The sequence below is a fragment of the Xiphophorus maculatus genome, chromosome 2 (assembly GCF_002775205.1).
Source record: "Xiphophorus maculatus strain JP 163 A chromosome 2, X_maculatus-5.0-male, whole genome shotgun sequence".
NCBI classification, from domain to species: Eukaryota; Metazoa; Chordata; class Actinopteri; order Cyprinodontiformes; family Poeciliidae; genus Xiphophorus; species Xiphophorus maculatus.
Window position 1 is genome coordinate 29,912,335 of NC_036444.1, and position 23,951 is coordinate 29,936,285.

At 38.7% G+C, this 23,951-nt stretch overlaps 1 protein-coding gene across 4 annotated transcripts in view; it reads right to left on the reverse strand.

Annotated features, from left to right (window-relative positions):
* The window catches only part of cttnbp2 (cortactin binding protein 2), a 99,040-nt gene that overhangs the window by 38,796 nt on the left and 36,293 nt on the right, over positions 1-23,951 (reverse strand). For all 4 annotated transcript variants that reach the window (XM_023353390.1, XM_023353385.1, XM_023353383.1 and 1 more), the window contains exon 3: positions 2,167-2,397. In XM_023353390.1, the coding sequence (XP_023209158.1) occupies positions 2,167-2,397 (231 nt within the window). The remainder of the gene's footprint in view (positions 1-2,166; positions 2,398-23,951) is intronic.

A 23,951-nucleotide genomic window follows, 5' to 3' on the forward strand; every position in this document is an offset into this window, starting at 1 on the left:
CAGTCCACTATGATGTGACAAACTGTGATGTAATCGCTCAGGATTTTAATGCTAAGAGTGAACAGTTTCATTTGGCTGGTTTACTAATATCCTGATAAGCAAGGATGCATCTTAATACATGAAAATAACAAGACCTAAGTCTGACTTTTAGTTTTAGTTTGAGCCTTGAATACTGCTCATTGGGCTGGATAACAATATGTTAAATAGTTTGCTATCAGGATTGATAAAAAGATTTTGAATTTTATCTTTCAGTTCAAAAGCAAAACTCCAAAATAGAGGATACATCTACTGGACAGTGACTCTTTAAAACACAGTTGGATATTCATGACTCCTGTAATATATAATTTGAAACACAAAATATGAGCCTTTTCAGTCTTTGGGTTTTTTGGCGTCTCGGCAGGTTTAGAATTAGACTTCCATTGTGACCTTTATAAAAAAAAATATATGGACTCACGTCTGAACTGGAATATACTAGACTGATTACAAACTTTTGATACATACTGTAGTTTGTGTTTAAAACATACCGGTAAAATCAGGACTTGTTCTTGTGAAGCAAATATCATGCATTGAGTAGACGCAGGATTCATTACACCTCTGATTTTTACTGACCAGTACTTTAATATGTTGAAGTGTAAAAATGTTTCATTCAAAAATTCCTACATTTTCCATTACATTTTTCTGACGGTTTAAAGAGAATCCAACTGAGTGACCCAGAGAACAGCAAGAGTGAGAGACAGAACAACAGAGGGAGCTGAGGGAAATAGGGCAGAGCCTCTCCGGACATCTGGCTGCCCAGTTAATCAGGGCTGCATTCTGTAATCCAGCACAGGCCCATAACAAATACACTCTGGCTTATGTGGACACGGCCGACAAAATCGGAACTGAAATGAAGTTTGTAGGAAAATCTACAACAATATTCCAGCATTTGCCAAATATATACAATCAGACAGGCATTTATACAGTTGTCCTCCTCTTGAAAACGCATTTAAATCATGAAAATATAAATGTAAGTTGTTGTCATAGATAACTCAACTGTCTTCCACTTGTGTTAGCGTTAAATCTTACATTTATTTACCTTTATTTAAAATGGCAGCAGATTCACTCTGGTTAAATGAAAGGCATACAAACAGCTCATAATGTATTAACTCTTTTTTTCCTATGGCTGCAGCAGAGAAATGGTTTGTTGTGATGGTCAAACACAAAGAAAAGAAATTAAGGTTATCACTTACAATCAAATTCAGGGATATTTGCCAGCCAGATGAGGCGGCTGGATTTGTTTTCTGGCACTACTGCTCAGATTAAAGGCTACCTGAAGCAAGGAAGCATCCATTTGTTCCAGCCTCAGCACCATTAGGGATCACAAACTGAAAAACATGAATAGTGACTACCCAAAACTACTTGTATGTAAATAATTCAAATTTTAGCACTGACCTTTGTATCCGGGGGTCATCATAGCTGACGTTCTTCACACGGTGAACTCAAGCTTTATATATACTCAAGATATATAAATACATACATATATCAGAACTTGAATACTACTTTTGTTATCTGAAAAGTCACTAAATACAGCAACAAAATTGCTAAATTTTCAACTGTGGGGCAACTGAGTTTCAGACCTTTACAGAGGTCTAGAAATCAATGGATAAGATTGGTTTCTGATGTGAGCTACAATTTACCAGTACATCCTAATATGCTACTATTTTACGATGGCGTCGCTCGACTCGGCTGGAGCTGCAATGGCTCCTGAAACATGTTGGACATTTATTGGTAAATAAGAAAAATCAAACCGGCTAACTTAACAATACATGTTCAGTGTAATAATGATGGACCAACATACGATCTGCAGTTCATTTTAAAACTGTGCGGATCTAGCATATTAACAATAGTGGACGTTACAATTCTGCAGACTCTGAACAGACTCCACCCGGTGTAGCCAGAACTGACAATAAAGTCTAAGGGTTTACAGATGAGATGATAACAGTTCAATTCGTCTTGCTTTGCTGTTTTCTAGACATTAGATCAGAGTTAGCTGGACTGATCAAGTGAGGGAAGGCCAATAATGAATGAGAGATGATTAGAGCATGCAGGTTGGGCACCGACTCAGTTTGGAACCGTTGAAATATGAGGGTAACTGAAATGTTACCGTCTGATCAATAGATTTCTTACCCTCTTCTGGCGGCTCTCAGCAGCAGCCAGCTGGGCTGACATGCGCTCCTGCATTCTCCTGCAGTGGGCCATGACAGCCTCCAGGATGGAGATGGGGCTGGATCCCAACGGCCGCCGTTCTTTGTCCCCCCCAGGGACTCTGCAGTCAAAGTCTCTCTGAAGAGCCAGGAAGGGGTCAGTCAGGGTATAGTGGCCGTATCGGTCTTGGAGGAACGCCTCCTTCCTCTGAGCCTGAGAAAGACAAAAAGCAAAATGGTTGTTTTATACTCTCGTGTTGTGTATGAGAAAGTCACATGGATTCTGTTCTGATCCTAATTATAGAATTACAGTTCACACCTTTTTAACTATGAAAACAAGAGAGGCTTTAAGAAATTGACTGAAAACCATAATTACTAAGTTTGTAACATCATCCACTTTTTTCACTTCCGATACCCACACTGATATCTGAGGTCTAGTAAAGGCCGATGTCAATCCGATTCAGAAAAACAGTGATGAATTTAATTAAAACATGTCTGTTTTAAAACAGACATAAATGTACTGAGTTACAAGTATATTTGATAAAGCTTGTTGTAAAAACAACTATTTTAATTTCTTCAGTCAGCGCAATTAGGAGTAAAACAGTCAATATAAAATATAAATAATAAAGAAACTGAAAGTGACAAAAACAATAGATTAGCTATGTTGGTCAAACATGAAAAAATAAACAGACTTTCTTTCAAATGGTTCAGAAAGTGCAGTTAGGAATTTTAAATATATTGTAAAATAAATAACATGATGTTGCCTTAATCTGAAAGCATAGAAATAGACTGAATAGAACTGCCCTTATGGATCAGGCACATTTTCACCGATGCCCGATGTGTAACATTTTTTCAATATCAGAACCGATACAGATATTAATATCGGATTGGTGCACCTCTACCAGTGACTGACTGGTTTGGAAACTTCAAAATTAAAGATTGACCAGTAAAAATGTCCAACTTTGCTCTAGCATCATTCATGGACTGGATGTAGAACTTTACCCACCAATCAGTTCATATTTATATAAGTTTCACTGCAGATATTTAAGGTCACACCCCAAATTGTTTTTGAACATAGAGTAAAATATTCCACATTGTATACAGTGTTAGCCAATATGTCAATCAGGTCTTAAATCCATGTGTTTTTCCACATGCAATGACTAAAATGACCATATTGTTACCACTGAGTATAATTTTCATCCCCACCTGCATGTAGTTACCCAGGAGCTCAGTTTCTCTTAGTGCTCCTGAACTCATCACCCACATCTTGCCCCAGCACTGTGGAAAATCTGAGTAACATGGTAAGAACCGTAAAGAGGACCAAAAAAAAGGCTACAAAGGTTGCAGTGTTAAATGTTAAATTATTTGACAATTTTTTGTAGAGGTGTTGGTGTTGGTTCAGAACCAACTATTTTAATTTCCAAAGTTTGTCGTGGGCAAAGATGTACTTAAAGATGTACAGACTAATACTGCACACAATACAGTGGAAACACTAATACAACCCGGTCAAGGTGAAAGTTGTTAAAGCTTTCTGCATCAACAAAGACATTTTAAAGGAAACCATTTGTTTAAAAACGTTCCTTTTTAAGTCAGTTTTTCTATTTTCTATATGCCAAAATAATGAGAAAGAAAAATTTTTAAGGCAATTTTTATTACTTTCTTCAAAATCAAAACATTAAATGCACAAAGATTACTATACTATTTAATCAATTTAAGACATTTTATATAGTGTATTTAAACTTCTGTTTTGAACTGTAGGCTGTTCATCTGTTTTGTGTTAAAGACAAAAAGAAACCAATATTACTGTTACAGCAAAGATCATAGCTGTACAAATTTAGAGACCAATATTTAATTGGTATATCTCTAATAAAATCCTCATGATGTGTTTCAGAATGTTGTTCAGCATAGAAAATAAGCAATAAAGGCAGAGTGACGGTACAAATTGTCTGGCATACTTCTATTTAACCACTTTAGGTCCTAATTCCATCATCCCCATTAGAACCAGATCCAGACTTCCCATCAGCCCTATGTCAGAGCTCCTTTGGTCCCAAACGCTGTGCTGTGGCGTCAGAACCACCCAGGACTGCTGGGAGCCCGTTTGCCCTCCTGACCCCAGCAGCAATCTGCACCACACAGAACACATCCGCTCTCAGGTTACAGAAACACACAGAAGCCGGCTGGGGGAAAAACAAGCAGGGTTCTGAGCTAACCAGCTACATTTAACAAGGATCTGGTGAAATTACAAAGTAAGATTAGTCAAAGTTTCTGGGCACATGTGTTCATGAAAGTTACGGCTCAAAATGTTTGACAATAACTTTATTAGATGGAAAACCATAAACATGACAGTGCTTTGGTTGTTATTGCAGTTTTTCTATCTGCATTATTAAGGATTAACAAAACAATAAACCGAGGCTAAATATTAAACTGATGTAAGTTGGGCTGCAACAAGTGACTGTCTTAGTTATCAATTAATCGGACATAAAATTGCACATTCTGCAAATTTTTCACTTAAGCCTTTTTTATATATAGAAAATTAGAAGCACACTTAAAAATGCTAGTAAACAAAAGAATTCAACTATTTCAATAAGGTCAATTCCCTTTTTTAAAGAAATAGACATTATATTGCAGAAAATATAATAACAGCATTCCTGTAATGAATGCTTGGTCATTTGTAGCAAAGGATGGATCTGCAGCTAGAAAACATAGGTCTAATCCTAACACATCGACATGTTCAGTCCTCAGCTCAGACCTTTCTGCTGGACTTAACATCAACACAGTGTACGGCTGATCTGTTGATTATTTTTTGTATTAACCCATTAATAACTGAACAGCAAAAGATGTCTAATACAAGCATTTTTTATTATTATTTGGAATCGGGTAAAGTTAAACTATTCCACTCAAGAACTTCTAGGTAGAACATATTTACAACTGTTGTGAAAACAGGCATAAAGTGCTGAGATCTTTCCAGGTTAATGTTGCAGGGTATGATGCTATTAGATCTAATTGTTTGATTATCTGCATCTGCAGTTGTTTACCGATCGTGTCTCGATTGGTTTTGTCTGTTTTGATTATCTACATCTGCAGTCTGTTCACCGATCGTGTCTCGATTGGTTTTGTCTGAATCGATGTAGTGGACCACGTTGCTTCTGCTCCTCCATAATAACACTGGAAGCGAAAGGAGTAATGTCGTGTCCGTGTCGTGTCTGCTTTCATTATTCCCCTTTGCAGGAAAAATTCTGACTCATCACTGTCAAGTTTAAATACAGGTTTAAAGCTGTATTTAGGTTCATTACATTTGTTGAATGAGCAGGGAGTGTTTGTGGTCTCTGCGATAATTTGAGTTTTTTTAAGAGCTATATTCACGTTAGCTTTCTGGCTAGCTGCGTCCTATGCTACATTTCTTATTACTATGTGGATATAACCACAATGTTTGTGTACAATGTTCAGCACTCAGTATGTGACAATGTAATGTTTAAAACTGCTCTTGAAATAACATAACAACACTGGAAGCGAAAGGAGTAATGTCGTGTCCTTTCGTTTTTCCCCTTTACAGGGCTATCATTAACTCAGAAAACAGATCATAAAAGCCTGAAAGATAGGCCTGTCACGATAGCAAATTTTGCTGAACGATTAATTGTATCAAAAATTATTGCGATAAACGATAATATTGTTTGAAGACCTTTTTACACTGAAAATGACGTAATAATGCATGCGATTTCCTGCCAAAGATAGATACACTTTATTTTCAGACGAACACTTAACACTGGAACTGATAAACAAAATAAGCAAAACAACCAAAAACAAAAATAAAATGGATTCTCAGTCTCCATGAACAAAAAATGTACTGGGAAAAAAAGACTAAACAACATAAAACCAAAGTGGAAAGAAATACTGCATTCAACCAAAAGAGTGCAGATTATGAAGTCTGTATATTATGTTGCCCTTCAGTAATAATTAGATTTAAATAGAGAAGATGGGCACATCCGACTACTACACGATTTTTTGCTCCTAATTTTTCCCTTCCGACAATCTTAGAACGTTGGTCTTTCTAAGATTGTGTGGTGTGTTATGGTAGATCGTCGTTGCCGCTCCGATCTAAATCAGGGGTTTTCCCCAACTGGGAACTTAACGCAGCCTGTTGAATGTGACAGGCAGCCAATCAGAAAGCTCGATGTGTTTTCTGAGGGGAAATTACGTTGGGGAATCCCAAACAGCTGACACGGCACAACCTGAAGTCCAGCGGACATTGGAGATGATATGTGGAAACAACATTAATGTTTATTCAACATGCAAAGAATATAGAAATGACAAGGGGAGGAATTGGAGCCAAATTGCTACCGCAGTTGATAAACCTGGTAACTTTTCAGCTGTTCTTCGTTACGTGACGTAAATAGGTTCTAATGATTTTCATTCAGTCAGGACTTTACGCTGACACTAGCCACATGCATTGCAGGTAGATTGTAGTAAAGCATTGATTAATGCCTGGTTTTAAAATTAGTTCACTGAACTTGTAGCCATTATTTTGCCCCCCTTGTTGGACACCACACGGCAGGAACGAACCCGATCGAACCGTTATACCTAGGATTTCTGTCGGCTAATGTGTGATCTGTCAGGTTTTGAAAATGGGCCGACAATCAGCCGACAGCTCTAAGATCGTGTCATGTGCGCTGGGCATTACACTGAGGAAATGAGGAAGGGAGGAGTCAATGGAGAGCACCGGAGTTGAGCCTTTTTTCATTCAGTGTCATTAGGTGAAAGAGAAAAAGGTCAGAAGAGACGATAATGCCGATAATTAAAATGACGTCGACAGTTTGAATTTATCATACAATTAATTGATTTATTATTTATCACGACAGGCCTACTGAAAGACATAAGTAATCTTGTATTTTGATTTATTGATGATTATACAAAGAGTTTGGTGTAATTAAAAGCTGATCAAGAAATGAATAACATGATGAATAAAATGGTGAATAGAATTAAACTCAGATGATTATCAAAAGAAGTTATGTTTGAAGAATTAAATTAAAAAGATGATTGTGTTTAATGATTTATGATGATCATACAGCATATATAGAATTGTAACTGAACTAATCATACATTATGTGAAGCATAGTGACATGTGATTCTCATACTGTGTTATAATTAGAGCAGAGGTCAGGGCCAGTAAAGGGTCTGAGCTGAGCGGTAAGGCAGGGGAACTAAAAAGAGGAACTAGAAAGTTTTCTCCAAACCAGATAAAGGAAGTGAAACCAGATGGTCAGTGGACAAACAATAAAAAAGGAGAAGTAAACAAGGCGTTGACTGATGTGGAAAGGTTTATTACTTTATGTGAAGCCATCGAACATTCTAGAAGACACGTAAGCCATACACAACTATAGGGTGAGAAAGTATAAAAACCAATGAAAAGAGGAACAAGTGTTCTTAGTATCCGGTACTGAAGTCAAGCCAACAAGAAGATGCAGACAGAAGATCAGCGGAGGACCGCAACCTGGAACCACGGGGAGGTGAAGACTCTGCACTGCTAGAAAGGGATAAGACCCACCAACCCTCAACCCTGGGTCCTGATTCGACTGCCGCTCTGCGCTCAACCAAAGATCTCAATGCTGCTGCAACAGACTTGGTGAATGGGCAAAGGTGACAGAGTGATGAAGATCAGAGTGTTTGCAAGACAACAGCCAGTTCTGCTTTGCTTCCATTCAGAAGAGTATTTTGCAGTACAAAGACAAGACTCTAACCAAGGACATTGTAGCCTTCTGTTGCTGAGATCATCCATCATCTGGGTATGAGTTGATCTGCACCCCAAAGCCTCGCTCAGTAAATTAGTGACACAGTGTACTGAAAGAGGTTAGGAAAGGATGAAGGTGATTTTAATCATTTTTATTTTTTATTCTTAATTTGTAATCATTGATAATTAACCTGTCTGTCACTTACCCCTGCTAAAAGCTTGCTTTATAAAGATGCATTAAAGTTCTAATGAGATTTGTGGACATTGAAATTAATTGAGTCATCTATTGTTGTTGGTTCTTCTAATTAGTGTAAAACCTATGAACATGTTTCTAGAAATGTGGTGGCTTCAGACGTTCCTTTAGTGTTGGTAAAATAATGACCTTGGGGCTGATGTTGAGCTACTAACAATAGTCTACTCTGTAACAAGTGCTTGTTGTTGATAGGGAGAGAGCTACCGTTAACAAGAGTGGTTACTGAAGTTATGCAGTTGTGAGGGCTACTCAGCCGATTGCTTCTTAACTGAAAAAGGTCATAACTTTTGAAATGTAGGTAGTTAAAGGCCAGATGAGTCTCTCTCAACACCAGCTTAGACAGATTATCTCTCCTACACCTGTCTCAGGGTAAGACTCGATGGTTTTAGAGATTTTCTGGACCCGCTAGACGGAGAGCTGGCCAGTACTCAGTCCATGGGAGTTGTGAGGTTTAGGGTGGGGCTGGCTATTGCGCAATAACACAACCAATTATTTTTTTAAATCTTAAATGTAAAATGTAAATACATTTTGTACAGATTTGGCTTATATCCTGCATTGAGTGTTTTGTTTCTTTCACCTAATGGCCTGTTTTGGAGAGTCTGTCTCCAAAAACAGTTTTTGGAGACAAAAACAGTTTTTACCCGATGGCAATCATGGCACTAAATTCAAAGGCATAAGAACTTCTGTTCTTGACACCACTTTGTTAAAAATGTAAATTCTGTTGCGACACCTCCAGGCGCTGCAACCATCTTCTGATGTCTATTTATTTCTCATTTTGTACTATTTATTTCTTTATCTTTGTATATTATGTATATACACATAAACTGCATCTTAACTCGAGTTGAGCAAATCTCAATCTCGTTGTAATCTGTTGATGACAATAAATCTTATCTTATCTTATCTCTAGTTAACAATTAAATGGTAATTAAATTAGTTGACGATTATTTAAATAATCGATTCATCACCACTATTCATTTCAGCCATAAAAATAAGATTAAGGAACCACATTCTATTTCACATTATTTATAACTTCTAATTTCAGCTTCAGCTGGTCTCAACTCAACTTTATTCCCTGTAATTTGACGGTCAAATAATACGTGATCATAAGAGAAACCCTGTGTGGCTGGAGTGGAGCAGCTGCACAGAGACCAAACCCATTACCCTAAATGGTCTCAAGGAGTTTAATGACTCGGAAAACACACAGCCCCCGTCCAAGCTGGGTAAAGAAAATACCTCCATCAACAAAATGACTGTTCAAATTCCTTTTATTTTGTAGTTCAACGCAGAAGAATAAAACTTTTCACCCCAAAGTTTGTATTCTTGTTTTTGCAGCCTCTGACAGGTGAGGAAAGTAAGATTTTCCAACTGAATGAATATGAGATGGGATGTTAATGAGAGAAAGACAAAGAGCCAGACGTTTCTAAGCCAGGTTGAGATGCCTGGCCAAACAAGGAGATCTAGGTTGGAGAGTTGAATACTAACCCATAAACGAGCACATGAACATAGAGTGAAGTGTGAAGATTAATAGTGAAAGCTTACACAGTTGTTGACACTGAGGGCCGAGTGTGGGCCAGGCAATGTAAACACAGCCATGGAGGATTTGGGAACATGGAGGACAGGGAGGAAAAATACAGAGACTTGTTGGAAACTTTGAGGAAGAGATGTAAGACCTAAATTAAAATTTGCTGTAATTCAAACAATATATGTCAAACGATCACCTTGAACTCCACTTTCTCAGAAGTATTTGAAATAGACAGAAACATCAACTTCAGTGAAGAATTTAAGTCTTTAAATTTCATCATCAACCATTTTCTGAGCAATTTCACTCTAGTAAATAAGGACTAAGAAAGTACTTGTACACATTTCGTCACATAACAACTACAAACTTTAAGGTATTCTATTGAAATCAAGACTAAAGGTTGACTATGTTGGTCAAACATGTCAAAATAAACTGCAACAAACCTTTCAAATGGTTCAGAAAGTGTAATTAGGAATTATATATTTAATGTGAACTGAACAATAAAGCATGACGTCGCTTTGAGCACAAACCATAGAATTAAACTGAATAGATGTACCTTTATGGATCGGGCACATTGACACTGAAAAATTCTGATACCCGATCTAGAATTTTATCAATATCAGGACCGATACAGACTGTTGCATCTCTAATTACAGTAGGCACAGAAGAAAAGCTTTCCAGTTCTTTATTCAAACAGAAAAATCTAGTTCAATGGGGTAAAATTTTGTAATACAGATTCTAGTCCTCCATGTTCCCAGTCTCTTAAATCCTCCTTTAGAGTTAAATTACCTTGAAATATCAGTGGAACACTAAATTCTTATAGTAGTCTCTGTTTTTCATTCTCAACAAAAATATTTACCTACCAGGTGGGAGGGAGTGCTGGGGTGATTACATGCTTGTAACTTTACAGTATTTACAAGTGCAACAGCGGAGTCTGAGTGAGACGTCATTATTATTAGCATCAACCTTTACAAGCATGCTGAACCTGGAAGGTGACAGGGTTCACTGGACCCAGACGGACGGGAGACACTATCAGGAATTGGACTAGCCAATGAGACTCACTGGAGGGAAGTGCCGTAGCAACACATGATGAGAGAAAAAAATGGAGAATACAATGGTGCAGAGAAAAACTCAAACAACTTGGGGAAAACAAAAGGGGGAAAAAAGGAAGGTCAAATCAGGGGAGCTGTTACTTTGCCAATAAGCTGATCAATATTAGATAGCAGGAACCTTAATGAACTTAAAGAAGAATGGACCAGAATTCCTTCACAGTTAGACTGAGAACAAGCACTTCAGTTTCCAGCTGTGAAAGGTTTTCTATTAGATTAGAAATCATGGATTTCATGGTTATGAGAAATATTGTGCTGTTTTATTATGGTTTGATTCTGTGCCACAGGGTCTCGTTACGTCCCTTTCAATGCAGACACAGCATTTCCCTCCACTAGAGCGATCAATGTGTGCAAACAGATTTGATTAGACAGCCCGAACGAGACAATTTGAAGGACAGCAGAGGCTTTGGACAGCTGAGCTATGGGGAAGGAATGGCATAAATTAATTTAGGACAAAAGGAAGGAACAGATGCAGAGAGGGAGAAAGGGGTAAAACTATGCTTTGACACATAGAAAGTGAAGAAGATGGGTAGAGCCAAAAATAGATAGAAAAGGAGGATGAAGCAGAGACAAAATTGACTGAGAGTAAAACCAGTGTCGTTCACACAGAGACATAAGCTCCCACAGTTATGCAACATGTTAATGGTTCATATTGCTATGGAGGCTGAAAAGCATCAAGAAGTTCTCTAGAAACTGTGCAGTCATTCTCATCTCGGATGGAAATTTTTTTTTATCATGTTATATAATATAAAATGGTTCCATAACCCTAAGTCTGTTGCAATGGGGTACTAATCAGTTATATGCATAATACACAATTAATTTATTATGGGATCAATAATTATTTTTTGAAGGTCAATTTTGTTTACAGAGACTTCATAGTCTCATTTTTAATCACGTTCACGTCAATCATCAGTGGTGTATGGCTTTTATTTCTTTTTTTATTTGTTGTTTTTGGTTGTTGAGTTTTATTTTTTATATTTAAAGGGGCAGTATTGTGTAAAATTGACTGTTTTGTGCTTTACACCATATTATACTGTTATTCCCTCATCAAAAACACATCTGGAGTCCCTACTTCTCAGTGCAACGCTGGTAAAAAAAAAAACGTTGTTAAAGGGTTAATAGGGGAGCCATGTTTTGTTCACTTCCTGAAGGCGGAGTTTCAAAATTAGTAGTTTTTAAAGAGACAGAAGTCCAATTTCAAGGGGTTAAATTACAAAGTAAAAATTATTTTAAGTCATGTTTGATATACTCGGCATTTTTTTAACCACTTAAGTTAACATAGTTACTTCACTGTGCTATAAAATGGCACTATGTGCCAGGAAAATACAGAATACTGCCCCTTATGTCTTAAAGTTTGGAGTGTTCTTTACAAAATTAAAGTTTATTGGTCTTTGAGAGGGCAAACTTCTTTATTATGTCTTTACCTTTATGTTAGTGAAAAAACAAAACAACAATTTTATCATTTATTGCAGTAATTTCTGGAACAATTAATTGTCCTGCAAAATTTGTTATCATGACAGACCAGTGTATCACATGAATACTGCTTGTCTTTGTAATCCAGTTGGAAAGCAATATTGATGTCTCCAGACTATTTATACTTTATACAGTGGCATCAAGTCTGAATCTGCTTTCTCTGTTCATCCAGAGATGTTTCAGAGTGGGAGGAGGTGGCGGTGGGTCATGAAGGCTCGCCGCCCCCAGGCGTCAAGCTGACAGCAGTGAGAAACCAGGCCAAAGTTATATAAGCATCCCAGCAGAGGAGAGCACAGGCTGACAATGATTGGCTAGAGGGTTTTCATCACTCTAGTTGAAGTGAGATTGAGCTTCAGAGGTCAGCTGAACATTTGGGTCATGAAGGTTGTGCATTTGAACAATCAGATTTAGCAGAATCAGACGTTCCTTTATGTACGTCCTGCATTACTAGGCAGACCCTTGATGAAACCCTAAACTGTGACTTCTTCCATGGAGAGGCAGCTTTTCCACAAATGTTTTATGAGCTCATCTGACAAACATATATGAAAGTTTGATTAGGCTTCAGATGCTCTCTCACAGACATCTACAGAAACACCTCTCACACATACACACACACACGCACACACACACACACACACACACACACACACACACACACACACACACACACACACACACACACACACACACACGCTAACACTCACACGCATGTAACCCGAGTGTCATTTTAACCTTTATTTCCTCATTCTCCGATTTTCCACTCTTTAGCATTTTATATCTCAAATCTCGCGATGCTTTTAATAGAATGAATAGCGATTCTTGCGAGACTATTATATAGCCAATTGCAGTTGGGGGGTCACATGTCCGGCCCAGTTTACCTGCTAGGTATATTAGCTGTAGTTGGAAGGAGGACACGTTGGAAGGAGCAGAGCTGCAGGTCAGTTAAAGCGTGGTGTCATTCATTTTCCATAAATCTGTACGATGCTCACTTAATGTGCTGAACTATAGGAGCCAACTATTGTGAGCCAGAAGGGAGATGAAAAAGACCCGGTAGTGTGAGATAAAAACTGCGGAACTCGTGAGTGTTTTCGTGCGTGACTTAGCGTTAGCTTATAATCACTGCTGTTGGGTAGCCGCTAAATTATTGACTGTATACTCCTTTTGATAAACAAAAAGGTGGCTTAAATATTAAGCACTGGTTTAAATTAGAATTTTACATTTCATGTTGTTGAGACGTTTACTCCAGACACGCACCATACATGCACGCACACACAAACTACAGACACAAAGATTCTACACAAAAGCCTTTTGTTTCATATGGAAACTTTCTGTAGAAACGAAACTTAACTTTAGTTAATTTAGAGCAGTGGTTCTCAAACTTTTTTCAGTGATGTACCCCCTTAAAAATATATTTTTAGTCAAGTACCCCCTGACACGGGCAAAACATTTTTGGAATTAAAAAGAGGTACAGTGCTGTAAAATCACTGTCTGATTTATTAAAGCCAAACAACTTATATCAGTGAACCTGACAAATGCATCCATATTGCAAACATTGCATGGTTAAACAAAAAAGAAAAACAGAAGACGGTGACCACCAGGAAGGTATAAAATCAGTCAAACCGTTTTATTTTAAAGGATATTGAAACTAAATACTGAATATAAAATTCAGTGCATGAACACACATTTATATTTTTTCGAACTTTTTACAAAATAATTTTTCCCAAGACTTATTATGAGGAGCCTACTGATTTTTTAAAGATATTTTGAACAGCTTCACGTACCCCCTGCAGTACCTCCACATACCCCCAGGGGTACACGTACCCCCATTTTGAGAACCACTGATTTAGAGTATGGATGACCACTGGGAGGACCTTTAGTGACGGGACACATCAGCAGACCAGGAGGCGGAACTTAGGATATAAGCAATGTGTCTTCCGTGTTTGAGCAGATGCTGTATAATTTCGGTTATATTCACTCCACAACAAATTAGCCTGTGAGGGTAAGCGTCTCTCTTTTCTAGCGCTAAAAAAGAATAAAATAAGTAAAGTCTGATTATTTGTGTCGGCTGATTTCCTGCATGTGTGGTCACATGGTTCCGGTCCATCAGTAAACTCATATGATAACAATGTCAATTGATTATATGGTGTATATTTATTGAATGTTTCATGAATGTAATTTATATTGAATTTTAGATTTATTGAAATTGCAATTGACTAAACATGATTGTTTAGAATTATTTATAGTACAAAGAGATCCACTTATTGAATTGTGTATACACTAGGAATGTTTAGATTTTATATATATATATATATATATATATATATATATATATATATATATATATATATATATATATATATAGAGAGAGAGAGAGAGAGAGAGAGAGAGAGAGAGAGAGAGAGAGAGGAAATTGTCCTGTTTTGTTATTCAGGCCAGGTTGATGGTGAGCTAAAAGACCAGGCCTAGAGCCAAGGACAGATTTCACTTTTGGGTGATTGAAGACTTCTGCTTTTCTACCAGGCTGGTAGGAGAATTCTTGCAGCCAACGAATGATTCTGTTCCTACTTTGATCTGACTTTTGTTCACCCAGGACTTGAACCAAGCACTGTATAACTATATTGTTTGAGAGCCCTAATTAATCCCAATTTGGGGTGGATGGACTAACAGGTGTGGGCTTATTAATTGTGGAACTTTGGGAACGATTGATTAATTTAGTTTATTTGTTGTTCTTTTTATTTTTTCCCCCCATGTTTTGTTAATGGTCATTTGGATGTTCCCAATGCAGTTGTAAATATGTATATATATTATTCACATTGCAAATATAAAACACTCGCAACTGCAACTTCTAGCCTACCTGCTCCTTTTTGAGTCGTACCTATCTCCTGAGGAACAAAACCAGCCATTTATCTTATTGGTCAAAATCCATTTATATTGAATAACAATATAATATATTGTTATTTTTACAAATATGCTACACACACATATATAAATATGCAAACAATTTGAAGCAATAGAAACACTGGTTTATATTTTATTAATGCAACTTGTCTACTATTTGTTACTATCAACCCTGATTGAATAAAATCAATCAAACAATTAAGATTTCATCTCCAGATATCCTTTTTGTAGTCTAACACTGCCCTGAAACATGTAGGCAACCAGCTTCTCCATATGATATGCCTGAACAGCTTTGATAGAAAAATAAATGTAGAAACTCTTAATATTGATTAATCCAGTGCTACATTTCCTGTTACTTTAAGGGTGTTTCCACATCTGATTGTCCAGTAGACTCAGTTTGATAGGAAAATTACAACATTTGTTCCATTTTCAGCTGCTGCAGTTCTCTTACATGCTGCAAGGTGTCAAACGTAGCAAACTCTCCGAGAAACCTGTTTCCCTCGCCTGTGATGGTGCTGTACCAAGAACCAGTGAAGGAAATAACACAAAAACCTCTGAAGAAGATACTGAGCACAACTTCCTTCCTCATAAATTGTAGGAAGGAAGTCCATAAAAATGGAGTGGTGTCAGATTTTAGGGTTTGTAGGATTTCTCTTTTTTCTTTGGCAAAAGGCCACAATCCATTTCTCCCACTAGCGCTAGACTCACATTTGTTTTACCCAGAATGCCCTGCACTATAGTCCACTTCCTGTTTTTTATAGCGGTCTCTGGTCCACTTGAGGTTCACGTGCATTTAAGTTCACTTCAACCAAACCGAGACCTAGGTTTTAGGTGGGCCACAGTGTGCTATTTTGGTCCGCATCAGAGCTTGATTACATGTTCACACCTCCCCAAACAAACCAGACTTTCAGGCAAAGGAACTACAGTTCAATTAAAGTGGACTAAACAAGGCTGGTGTGAATACACCCTTATTTTCTTGCATGTTGAGAAGAAAATATTCTTTGTTCTTTGTAATTTTCTTTGTCATTGTCTCTTTTCCACAGAAAAAAGCCTTAAAATGGAATTGTTAAAAATTGGGAGATAATTTCTGTTCGTTTGTCCAAGGACAGTGGAGGGTTACTTTTTTTTTCAAAATAAATAAACTAACAATTAAGGATAAGCAGTCCCTCATCCTGTTACAATGGAAACATTGATTTGTTGACTGCATAATACTTCATAGTAGCTAGATTTGCAAAAGCATAAATATCAGGAATGTCCTGCCCAACCCCTGTCATGACACTATAACCCCCTGGGTGACCATCCCACAATTTCAGAATCCCTGCTCCTCCTTCCCCATGCCATCCCACAAAGTGGATCAAGTTGGTGAGTAGATAGGAGTAGATTCCCTGCATAAATTACAAACTGAAACTCGGTTGGTTGGGAACAGAACAACAAAAGGCATAAGTCACAGAAACCAAAAACACTCCCTGTATACAGCAAGTAGTTATACTAGTTGGAATCTCCTTTTGGAGTATATAGCTCCAGTTTTCAGTCTTACCACTACAGCTAAAAACAGTTCATGTTTGTTAAATGTTTAGTTTAAGCGGTGACATTTTGTTTTGTCTGCCTGGTTCTCTGGCTTGCACCAAACTTGCCTTCTCTAGGGGAAACTGAGTGTTTTAAAGTTGGACACGGCTCTGCTCTGGTGTTTGCAGGTATTGCTTTGCTCTGTTTGTTCAGTTGTTCAAACTTGGTGAGTTCTGTGATTTTTAAGTGAAGTGTGTGATATGAGAGATTATAGGCCTGTCAAAAAACGGTAAATCAATTAATCGTATGATATATTAAAACTACCGACGTCATTTTAATTATCGGCATTATCGTCTCTTCCGGCATTTTTCTCTTTCAGCTAATGACACTGAATGAAAAAAGGCTCAACTCCGGTGCTATCCATTGACTCCTCCCTTCCTCATTTCCTCAGTGTAATGCCCAGCGCACATGACACGATCTTAGAACTGTCGGCCCATTTTCAAAACCTGACAGACCACACATTAGCCGACAGAAATCCTAGGTATAACGGTTCGATCGGGTTCGTTCCTGCCGTGTGGTGTCCAACAATGGGTACAAAATAATGGCTACAAGTCCAGTGAACTCATTTTAAAACCAGGCATTAATCAATGCTTTACTACAATCTACCTGCAATGCATGTGGCTAGTGTCAGCGTAAAGTCCTGACTGAATGAAAATCATTAGAACCTATTTACGTCACGTTAACGAAGAACAGCTGAAGAACAGCTGAAGAACATCTTCAATTTCCTGAGGGAGTCTTCCCAAGGGATCAATAAAGTACAAGTCTAAGTCTAGTCTAAGTCTAAGTCTGAAAAGTTACCAGGTTTATCAACTGCGGTAGCAATTTCGCTCCAACTCCTCCCCTTGTCATTTCTATATTCTTTGCATGTTGACTAAACATTAATGTTGTTTCCAAGTATCATCTCCGATGTCCGCTGGACTTCAGGTTGCTGTTAGAGATTCCCCGACGTAATTTCCCCTCAGAAAGCAAGGAGGGAATCTGCCTGTTACATTCAACAGGCTGAGTTAAAGCACCCAGTCGGGGAAAACCCCTGATTTGGATCGGAGCGGCAACGACGATCTACCATAACACACCACACAATCTTAGAAAGACCAACGTTCTAAGATTGTCATAAGGGGAAATATAGCAGCAAAAAATCATGTAGCGTGAACTATTGCATCAGGTAGTCGATGTGCCCATCTTCTCTATTTAAATCTAATTATTACTGAAGGGCAACATAATATACAGACTTCATAATCTTTTGGTTGAATGCAGTATTTATTTCCACTTTGGCTTTATGTTGTTTAGTTTTTTTTTTCCAAGTGAGTTTTTTGTTAATGGAGACTGAGAATCCATTTTATTTTTGTTTTTGGTTGTTTGGTTTATTTTGTTTATCAGTTCCAGTGTTAAGTGTTCGTCTGAAAATAAAGTGTATCTATCTTTGGCAGGAAATCACATGCATTATTACGTCATTTCCATTAAATCAGTGTAAAAAGGTCTTCAAACAATATTATCGTTTATAACAATAATTTTTGAGACAATTAATCGTTGAGCAAAATTTGCTATCGTGACAGGCCTATGAGAGAAGCTCTTGGACACAAGCCCTAGGTTTTACTGGGCCTTTTTCCTTTCATCTCTGCTGATTAAAGCTGAAGGCAACACACACTGAGAATTCAGTGTGTTTTGAGTCCTTACAAGTGCTGATGATAAGTGTGTGTAGTTTTTCTTTGCAATTATTTGAGAACTGTGTTATTCATACATGGTTGAAGCTTGAAATTGTTCTCTATACAATTGTAGGTTCTCCAGCATTGGGTTAAATTGGATATAAACAGCTGACATCAGAGACTTTGACATGTAAGGACATGAGTGCTCTGTAAATTGTCACACACATTGTAACTAATGAGCACTATCATCTCTGTCAAAGGGTCATTCTGTGCTTTTGCCCAAAGAGACTGTGGGGGTTTAATTGTCCAGCAAGCCTGATGAAATAAAAAGTTGTTTCATTCTAACTTGTTGAATCCATAGTTCTTCTGTTAAATCGCAGACTACAATTTTCTCAAAACACTGCATAAGTAGCCACTCCCAAGTAGGCGGGGCTTGTTGTTCCAACGCCTGAATAAAACGCTGATGACTGATAGACATGAGCGCTAGCGCCATGGCTGAATTGTGAAAATATCTCCTGTATCTGTTTACATTCGTTGCTGCCATGACTTTTAATGACTTATTGCGTGAACAAGGTTATTTGCATGAGATTTTGATTTAATTTCTTACTTACCAGAAAAATGCAGTTGCGGAATTTTTATTTTTTCAACATTAGCAAAATATAGACAAAAGTTTTTGCACACATGTAATGGAAACACAGCTAATGATGAAAATTTCTGACCCGATCTTCCCCTTCCAACAATCTTAAGGACCCCTTTAACCCCTTAATCCGCACCAGAACGCCTGCATGCCATTTTTCCATTGTATTTTTCGACGGTGAGATTTAAGGGTTCAAACTCTGCCGATGTCCATTATGACACTTCCCCCCCCCCTTCAGGGGGTCTTTTGTGGGCTCTAGTGTCCCTTATACAACAGTAGGCTGACAGGAAACGGGGAAGGAGAGGGGGGAAGACATGCGGCAAATATCGTCGGGTCCGGGAGTCGAACCCGCGACGGCCGCGTCGAGGACTTAAGACCTCCAAATATGGGTCACGCTAACCACTACGCCACCACGGCACGCCCCCCATTATGACACTTTTATTGGGCAGCCTAGAGGCCCCCCTTTTGATTGACACTGCATTCGACCAATAATGTTTTGAAATGGCTTTTCCTGAGCCAATAATATCCAGAGACCTACTTGAACTCGTTTTGACATGCCTGTATTCTTTCTATCTGGAACGTGACATTTAGTCTCTGACTGGTCAACTCAGAGACTAAATCTAAAGCCACAGATGCATAGCCAACACGTGTCCTGTCATAAGGATATAAGAAATTTTGGGGTTTGTTTTGACGTGAATCCACCAGCTGCGTGCATAAACACGCGTAATGTGTGAGTCTTTGCTGCGTCAAAGTCAGGCTCTGTGCGCCCTCATGCACCCTCATGCTTAACGGTGTATACAGGACTTTTTCTCACCAACGGAGAGCCACATTATCAGAATGTGTCAAAACTGGATGTAATTCTTCAGCAGAACTTCACAACTCACGGGAGTGGATGATTATCGCCGTAAGAGTGCTGGCACGTTTCGGATTTGAGAATACCGGAAACTTTTAGTCGTCAGCTGCTGCAGTCAGAGTGTGGGGGGTAGAGCGTACCGAAGAGTGAGAATGGGGGGCCGAGGGAATGGTGGTGGGGGCTCGAAGAAGAAGGAGCGAAGGTGGGGGGACTGACTGGAGGGGCTAGCGTATTGTTAGACTGAGGGGGGAGAACTGAGGGGTTAGCGTGCCCTTAGAAGGCCGGGGGGCGAAGAAGGAGAGATGGTGGGGGGGCCGGGGTGGGGTGCTAGCATACCATTGAGTGCTGGGGGGGGCGGCGGGCGGAAGGACGGATGGGGGAGGATTTCAAGAAGGGGGAGGAGGTCTGACTATTTATTTATTTATTTATACTGAATTATAAGTAATTTCCACTATCAGTAATGTTGTGTCTACCAGAGGATTCCTCTGGTCGTTATCTTTCATTAGAGCCTCATTGATGACTGTATGTTGAAGCACTGAGGAAATGCAGTCATTTGAAGTTAGTATGTCAGGTCAGCCCCGGCTCCAGACAAGTTTAACAGGGGGGGCATCGACTTATTTTGGGGGGCAAAATGCTACTTGTTAACAAGCTTAAGGTGCTGTATTGTTATTAGCTAGTCATCTTTTAACTAACATTACCTGCATCCAACCACAATACTCAACTCTGTCGGTCAGTTTTGGGGGGAAAACTGTACCAAGTTCTTTGCGTTTTGCAGGGTTGCTGCATGATTCTAACACACCTGACTAGCTCTGCACAGCAGCTGGTCTCCTTCGCTGCCGCACAGGTGTAAACCCAGTGCGAGCATTGTAGCGCTCATGTTGTGTTTAAAGGCGGCTCGGAAAAACAGGTTATGACGTGTTAACAATGGATTAAACAGTTTTAACTGCTGAAAACAGTGACAGAGGACACAGATATGGCAAGTGCGGAAGCCCCTACTGTTTCAAATTGATATAGGAATAACAGAGAGTTGGCCATTTTAAGGTAAAAACAACAAACAGCTTCCAGTCCAGGGGGGGCCAGGCTGACTCCGTGGGTGGGCAACGCCCCCCAATGCCCGCCCATGCCGCCGGGCCTGTATCAAGTGTAGTCCAAGTGTGTCTCCCTTTGGAGACTCCAAACGGAGACTCTGAATGGCACACTTGGACAACACCTGTACATCCTCATAAATAAACATGTCCAAAATGACATTTCTTTTTTGTGCTATTTTGATCAGTATTGAAATCCACGAGCAGAATACTTTATTCTACAGATTTATTATATTTTCCAGTCCATACATTCAACACTTAATGTGCATTTAGAGGAAATAAAAATGAAAAATCTGGGTGAAGCAAAATTAAAAAAATATTTTTGTTACAAACATAATAGCTACAAACTACCTACAGCTAAAGTATTTTTGACTGCAAAAATAGAACATTTAGCTTGTCATCATCATAAAGAGACCAAGCTTTTGCATGTACTCCAAATTGTTCAAGAACAGCAGCTGATTTAAATTGGGTATACCTTTTTAGCAATTTTTGGTGATTTAGGGGGTGAGGCTTAAGGGGTAAAGATCTTTGGTGTGAAGGCGCTAAAGATGGTTTTCTGAGATATTCCTGCTGGTAAGTTAAGAGTGATCTGGTCTGCTGATAAGGACTCCGGGAACTCAAACTGAGGATATTCAACATGTTGGATTGTCTTGGCCCGATATTGCACTACTTCTGCTGCGGTGTTCCTAGTCGGACAGTATTCTTGCTTTACCCTTTTTAAATAGAGCAGAGGAGCAGGGGTAGCAGGGTAGAAATCATAGAGTCCTATCAATATTCCCCTTTGTTGTGATTAAAGAGTTTCTGGTCAAATTAGGTTAGTTGGGTTCATTGGTATTTTTTTAGCTAACCTATGAATGAAGCAATCCTAAAGATTCACAGTTGACCTACAAATATGACATTTGACAGAGCATGACAGTTGTTCTAGTTCTACTCAATCAGTGGCCTGTTGGAAATACAAAAGCTTCTTCATATTTAGTAGAGTCACATGACAGTATTATTTTTCTGAGGGGAAATTACGTCGGGGAATCCCAAACAGCTGACACGGCACAACCCGAAGTCCAGCGGACATCAGAGATAATATGTGGAAACAACATTAATGTTTATTCAACATGCAAAGAATATAGAAATGACAAGGGGAGGAGTTGGAGCCAAATTGCTACCGCAGTTGATAAACCTGGTAACGTTTCAGCTGTTCTTCGTTACGTGACATAAATAGGTTATAATGATTTTCATTCAGTCAGGACTTTACGCTGACACTAGCCACATGCATTGCAGGTAGATTGTAGTAAAGCATTGATTAACGCCTGGTTTTAAAATGAGTTCACTGGACTTGCAGCCATTATTTTGTGCCCATTGTTGGACACCACACGGCAGGATCGAACCCGATCGAACCGTTATACCTAGGATTTCTGTCGGCTAATGTGTGGTCTGTCAGGTTTTGAAAATGGGCCGACAGTTCTAAGATCGTGTCTTGTGCGCTGGGTAGTACACTGAGAAAATGGGGAAGGGGGCATCAGTGGAGAGCACCGGAGTTGAACCTTTTTTTCATTCAGTGGCATTAACAGAAAGAGAAAAAGGCCGGAAGAGACGATAATGCCGATAATTAAAATGACGTTGAATTTATCGTACGATTAATTGATTTATCGTTTATCGCGACAGGCCTATACATGAACATCCAAGAGAGTGAATACTTTATAGGCCATGTAGCTGGATCAATAATACAGTGCTGCCAATCACATTTGGAACCAGGGTTTCACAAAATTAGAATTGACAACATGCTCCTGATATTAAGGTGGGCGCCTGAAATAGAAGCAAAAACATGGGCTTGACCCATTAAACCAGTTTACTGGTAATATATTGGGGGTTTTTTTGTCCACCTTTTCACCAAATGTGAGCCTAAATGTGTCTAGTTTTATCAAAATCAGAGCATTTCAGTTCCCATTACCCGCAGTAGAGTTTCACACACATGACTCCACTGCCAGGCCTTGGCTGCAGCTGGGCCCAGGCCTTCCACTTAGCTGGCTGGCGAGGTGAGAGCCAGGCCTAGTGTGAAACAGAGGGTCACTTTCACACTGGCTCGCCCAAAGCAGCAGGTATGCTCTCTAAACTGTCTCTGTTCCACAGAAATTAGCTGGCACTTTTGAAAAACACTTCTATCCAAATCAGCATCACTAAGCCAGAGAAATCTGCAATTTTCCACCCCCCCAAAAAAAAACAAGCACAAGGGCTAATTTCACTAATCCTCACAGTGGGAAGAGAAATTCTTTGTGGTATGATATGGAAGGGAAAAAAAGAAATAAGCGAACCATCAGCCCTTAAAGATAAAAAGATAGAAAATACTGACTTGTAGTTGTAATTCTCACAAATTTTCATAATACATCAAAGATCATTTTTGTTTTCATAAAGGGTACATTTTAACTAAACTCTACAGAACAGAATTGTGTTCTCCACTAGACTCTTAAGAATCATATTATAATTTGATGCTATACGCTCAGAATGACCCTGAAATGTAAGGTGTGGTCCATGGAAAAATTGACAGATTTTACTATACATTGTCTTCAGAAAATCCCTCAGAAAAAAAAGTCTTCATTTACAGGAAAATAACAAGAACTTCTCAAAGTACTGTAGCATATATGCTATATCACTGCGTGACACTTTAACAATGCCACAAAAACAGACCAAAAAGAGCTGAAGAGACATGAAGCTTGCAATGTAAGGTTATGACATCATTTTTAATAGATTTTTTTTTCTCTCCCACAGGGACTCAAGAGTGATGTTCCAACATTTTACTACTTTTTGCACGGCAGCTAAAACACATCTGGGTATTTTCTACATAAGATCTCATGATATCAAACGACAAAGCATTCTCCTCTAACTGAGGTCTGCATCAAGAAGCATTGCTGTTAACATTTGATGTATGAGATATATCTAAATGACAGTTATTTTGCTCAAATCGTAAAGGTGATTGCTTAAGTTTGACACCCTATACCTATGTTTGAAACTCTTG